The sequence below is a fragment of the Entamoeba invadens genome (genome assembly GCF_000330505.1).
Source record: "Entamoeba invadens IP1 unplaced genomic scaffold scaff_1105074725673, whole genome shotgun sequence".
Classification (NCBI taxonomy): Eukaryota; Evosea; order Mastigamoebida; family Endamoebidae; genus Entamoeba; species Entamoeba invadens.
In genome coordinates this window covers 59,126-65,556 of record NW_004443789.1, presented here as the reverse complement: position 1 = coordinate 65,556, position 6,431 = coordinate 59,126, and the positions used below count along the sequence as shown (strand labels likewise).

Below are 6,431 nucleotides of genomic sequence, written 5' to 3'. Positions count from 1 at the left end.
TTTAAGTTTATAAGATGTCATAATTTGACATCTTTATTGAAAAGATGTTTTTAAAACTATATTTTTTATAAACTTAAATATTATTATTAATGATTATTGAGAAAAAAATATGTCATTTAAATTACTTTTAAATTCATGTTACTTTATTTAATCTTACAAATCAGCACAACTTAAATTAAAATTATTCGATAATATTCCAAAAATAAACATGACGCGAATTTCCCGATTAATTTGAAATGCCTTCATTTTTATCAATAATTAGGTTGTTTCTTCTTCCATGAAATGAGACGGGGGCTACACAAACCTGTTCGCCCAAAAACTCTCGTATTCTGAAGGCATATGCCCCACAGTAGAAAATTCTGACATCATAAAAACTGATAGAGGAAAATATTGGTGACAAGGATAATTTCGGTGAAGAGAAATAATGTTTTATAAAACAAAAAAATATAATTAACATTTTGATAATAAGTAAATTGAATTAACACTTACTGTCAATCCTTTGCATAAATTTTTTCTCATTGTTACGCCTATTTCTTATCACTTAATGAACAATTCACAGAAGATTTATGTTCTATAACAAAACCGAATAAAAAACTTGTTAACTTTAAAGAAATAACACACGACATTAAAATTCAAAATAATCAAAAGAAAACAATCAATCAGCAACAAATGAAAGGATTATCGCGTCATTTCAAAGTAAAGGGATGGTTTCCCGTAATGTTGAAAGTGCTTCCATTTTTTTCATTGATATAAAAAGTGCTTTTCGACTTTTCAAATTGTTTTAGACCGTTTTTCCAGACAACAGTATTACCCAATCAAACAACAATGATTAAACTCACAGCCTCAACAACTACGTTAATGTCGTTAACATTGCAGACCTTGACTCCAAACATAAAGAGATAATAAATGAGATCTTAGTCTGCCACATCAAAGAAGTGACAGATCTCATTGTGCTTGATCCATCCAACGAAGGTCTAAATAATCACATTCTTTCAGAAAATGTAAAAAACTATGTAAAGAACAAACCCGTTATAACGAATTTGTAAGACTGTTACCCCTTCTATTATCTCAACTAAATTCGTTGTAATTTAAAGTGTACAATGGCAATGATTGGAAAAGTATCTGGCTTTCTATTGTCTTTGGTTAATTCACGTGAGTTTTGTGGATGAGGGTTCGTGGTTTCAGTGGTTATCATTTATTTTTATTATTGAAGTTTTTTTATTAAAATCACCTTTTTTCATAAAAGCTTGAAAGTGTTATAAATAGAAAAACTGCAATTACAAGACTCGTTGAAGATGGATTTTTGAAAAGATTTAATAGAAATGAATGGGAAATGATTGAAACGCTTTTATATTTTTAACCGAAGTTAAAAAATTTACATATAGAGTGGGGAGTGAAAATTCGGTTTTAATTAATCATGTAATACCAAGTGTTGTATAATTGTTCAGAAAATTTAACACTTATTTGAAGAGTAATGGTATTAACGTATTTTTTTAAAAAAAGGATGGAGATAGTCACGATATACCAAATTTTGAAGGAAATATTCTTTTATTTGAACATGAAAACGACCGTTATAAAATGGTCAACAATGTTAGAAAAATAATTGTCACAGTGACATTATAAACGAAGAGTGCATATTCGCCTCTAATAGCAAGCAGAAACAATTGAAAGAACACAAACAAAATGATTTTGGTTTTTATTTGTTCGTTTTTAATTTAGTAATATATTACAATAATATTTTAATTATAAATTATGGTACAAAAACAAAAAATATAATAATTTCTTTATTATAAAATTATAATAATTTAAAATGTTAAAGAGTGTTAACGTGATAGGGCGTATCCACACGGATATGGTGAATCCCTGCGGATTGGAATATTTTGTGTGGATAGCCTCTTATTTTTTTGTCGAAAAAATTCAAATATTCGTTTTAAACCATATGTTATGATTTTATAAAATATTAATTGTTATTTATAATCATTTATGGGACAAAAATGATACACAAACATGAATACCCCCATAAGGAGTATTTCCAATTTTTGCAATAATTTCATAGTAAGAAAAAACGCTATTTTCAGCCTTTTTTGGAGTGGTAAAATAAGTATAGAATAAAATGAACAAATAAAATAACTAACATTATTTACGTGTATTATCCCGTTTATTTGATATATGTAACACTATTTTTTCGTTTTTTAATTGAAAAAACATTTCAAAAGTGATTTATGGGATTAAAATTAGGGAAATTTCCCGTTTTTTGCATTAAAAAACATTTATTTTAAATATCAATTAACAATTATATTATTTAATTGTTAATCGTGGCTCAAAAATGCATTTATTATCACTTTTTATTAATAGTATTGTTATTTATATAAACACTCCATTAGTTTATTATTTTAATAGTAATCTTTGAAAATTGAAATTTGTTAAATAAAGTTCCTTTAGTTGGCGCAAATTATACATATAAAGACGGGTTTTACATCCTAAATATTATTCTGGTTTTGTTGAAAATGTTAAAGACAAAGGTTTTATGTCTAAACATAAACTATTAATTAATAACAATAAATTATATTACAATAGTACATTAGTTATTTACATAAAAATGACAGAATAATCACAAAACAAATACTATTAACATAGTTAAATAGTATTATAATTTTTACAATAAAAACGTTAAAAAGTTAAATGGCAAATTACCACATTGTAACCATAAGTTTTTTTTATGTTATTAAAAAATCATAACAATACATATTAATTAAAATAGAAACATACGGAAAATACCAACAAAAACCATCAAAAAATACAAGTCATGTTACTCATTACATTTGACATGTAATAATAAAGATTGTCTATCTGTATTTACCATCCACATTTTTCAACCTATCCACAGTAAACTATGCCATTCTATTTTATGACAAATTATATGTTATTTTATAAATTATTCAATTTCAATATTTTTTTGATTAAAAATAAACTGTTTTTCAAAAGTCGGTACTGTCATATTTTTAGAACTTCCTAAAGTCCCGTTTTTTATTTTCGTTTTTTCCTAAAAAAATAAAAAACAAAAAATCGAAAGTACCGACTTTATTTTGAAAAAATACCAATCCCGTTCAATTATTTTCGTACAAATTCAAGAAAATGTTGGAATATTAGCCATCTTTTTCCAAAAAACCCGATCCCGTTATTTGATTTGACCATAAATCGATACTTCGCAACATATACACAGCATTGTTGACCTAAAAGCACAACAATTAACGTTTAAGTGAATTGGGATGGTGTTGTTTGTGTCGAGTTTTAACTAAATATTACTCTCGTTAAAATTTAATTGAAATTTAAAACAAACTGTGGTTATCTTCTTAAAATAAAAAATAATGAAATAAAGAGTTCCAAAAACACCAAATAAATTATAGCAAATGTTTGATAATTTTGACAGGCATAAGCCAAAGTTGTCAAAGGGCAACACTAGAAAAATAATACAAAATAACAATAATGTTTTGTTATTGGATATTTTAAAAAAGATGTTCTCACTGAAATGCTCAAAAAGAATGTCGACTTTTTAAAAAACAACGAAGATAAGTTATCAAATCATTTTGTCATTTTTATTGTTCTTGTGACAACACTATTAAGCATACTAATCTTCGAACTAAGCTTTTGTTTTGTGAATATTTCATTAATTAATGAAATGTTTGATAATGAAAAAGATTGACATTAAGTTTATTTGCTTTTGACAAAAATGCACTTTTGGGATCATTCGTATGTTTTTCTGAAACAAAAATCCCGTTATTTCAAATTTTATATGGAATTTTTTAATGCTTAAAAATTCTTCAAGTAAAAAAATATTTTTTGAAGACTGTTTTTCTCTTTTTAACTTGGAAAAAATAAGCGATTTTATTACAAAAAAATGATTCCCAAAAATAATAAACAAAATAAATGCAAACAATCGGGACACCTCAGTACCTACTTTTGAAAAACAGTTTAGTTTAAACAATTTGTTAATTAAACCATCGTTAATTAATAAAAAACTTTAGTGTTAAATTTTTAACAAAAATATTTTTTTTGCGGCAAATTCATTTAAATGGTAAAAGTAAAAGATGACTTTTACTAAAAAGAAAATTTGTTTTTTCTGTTTTGACTTTCAAAAAATTCGCTTTTTTATTAATTCGGTCCAAAAAACGTATTTTTTTGTAAACTCTTATGCAAATTTAATCGCAATTACAACAAAAACATGTAAGATTTCCAAAGCCATCTTTATAAAAGTGGTCTATCACGTTAACACTCTTAAATAATGTCATAATTATAATATATTATATAATCATTATTAAATTTACTAAGATTAAATTAATTCTTAATCTACACTAAGATGTAAAATTATAATATCGTTGTATTTTTTTGCTTTACGAAATTTTTAAAATATGAGAAAATAAACAAATGAATATGTGTCTACATTAAAATTAAAAAAATAAATTATTTTAAATAGTATAATATTTTATATTTTTTTAGTTTATAGAATAAATTTACAAAAAAATAGTGTTGATTGTTTTGAAATAAACGACTTACAAAATACCTTGAAAATACTTCCGCCCTAAATATGAACAGTCGATTGTTCAACAACAAAAAAATGTTGTGGTTTTATTCTTTTTGTTATAAAAATAAAAAAACAGTAAATCAATCAAACTTTTAGAAGTATTAAGAATATTCATTTTTGTATATATTATATTTTGTTTAAAAAATAACCAATCATAGCGAACCTCATTGTTCTAGCATCCCCTTATTTCCCCTACTGTATTTTATTTTTAAAAGTATAAATTACAATAATTATAATATATATGTTAATTTGATTATATTGTGAATTTCTATTACACACAATCACTACACAATTTTTAATAATTTTGACAATTAAATAATTCGACAATTATTAAAATTGTCGAATTACACACTTTAAAGATGTTATTGTTATTTGTCATAATATATAAGCATTTTTAAAACTTATAATTTCAGACGTTCGCATTATTACTACTCACAGTTGCTTCTGCTAAATATTTAATTAGTGCTGCTGGTTATTCTGTTATTATATATAAAGATGGACAATGCTATTACAATGGAGATAATACTTATTGTAAATATGTTGAAGAAGGAGATAATATACAATCATACAAATCGTCCACATGCGGTAATTGGATTAAAGATGCAGTTATCTCAAAAGGCGCAAATGCCGTGGTACAAGATGATTTACCCGAGTATTATTACATGTATTATGAATACAAGGATGCCAAAGATTGTATTTTCAGTGAAAAAGATGCACATCCAATTGAGTACCCATATTCTGAATGTACCCAAGTGGGTGATACAAATTCAGAAAAGGCCAGTATAGCGGATGGAAAAGTTAACACTGCTTATTACGGCACAAAAGATTGCTCAGGAACTGCAATTAAAGAATATGAACCAGTTGAACTTGAAAAATGTTTATCAAATAATGGATTATCATACGCTATGTATTCGGAAGGTGAGTTTGAGGTATTTGTCATGCTTGATTTATTTATTGCATGCTTGCTCTAAATAATTGCTAATCCATTTTTGGGTATTTATTTATTATCGACATATGAAAAACAAACGTTTAATATGATATATTTTGATTGGACTTCAAGTCCGTCACTTAATTGAGTATTAAAAACGCAACATCATAACTATTGTTTATTTTTGTGGTGATAATTATTTTAAAATATTAATAGGTTATATAGATATTATTATGTGTTTTTAATTTTACATGTAAACACATTAATTAATAATGTCATTTTAAAAAGCTTTTATTTCAAAAATAAAATAATTAAAAATATTACTTTTTCGACAATAAAAGTAAGGTTGACGTAAAATTATTTTACTGTTAAATTTTTCATTTTGGTATAAAAATATAAATTTTACCTTGGTAAATCTTTTAGCTCCAGCTGTTTTTTCTTCACTTTTTTAAATACAGTTAACGGAAAAAGTGGGATGCTGCGAAAAGGGGGATGCTCATCTTAATATTAACCAATTTAATATTATTAATAATAAATAATTAATATTAATTTATTCGGTTTTTTCATTTTATTATTTTTTTGATTAATATTTTATATTAAAATTAATAGTAATTTTATTGTTTTTCAATTGAAATTAACCAATAGTTACGAGCATCCTCCTTTCTCGAGCATCCCCATATTTCCTCTTACTGTAATACATATTTGGTTATTTATTTAGTCAATAAAATAATAATGAAATCAATTATTTATTATTTTTATGTTTTTAAAAAAGCAAAAAAAAGAATGTTGTGTGTAATTTTTAAAATTTGTAACAAACAACAATAAATATGTAAAATACACATGAGTTTAAATATAATCACCAGACAAAATATCAATTTAAAGCCAATTTACACGATCTTTAAATTTGTATATTTCATAAAA

At 24.7% G+C, this 6,431-nt stretch overlaps 1 protein-coding gene across 1 annotated transcript; it reads left to right on the top strand.

The window, feature by feature from the left end:
* Positions 1–5,244: 5,244 nt before the first annotated feature.
* On the top strand, positions 5,245–5,553 carry EIN_218130 (hypothetical protein; the record flags this gene model as incomplete). The annotated part of the gene is made up of 1 exon (XM_004262061.1): positions 5,245–5,553. One exon carries the CDS (start codon positions 5,245–5,247, stop codon positions 5,551–5,553), a length of 309 nt encoding a protein of 102 aa, XP_004262109.1.
* Between the last annotated feature and the right edge of the window lie 878 nt (positions 5,554–6,431).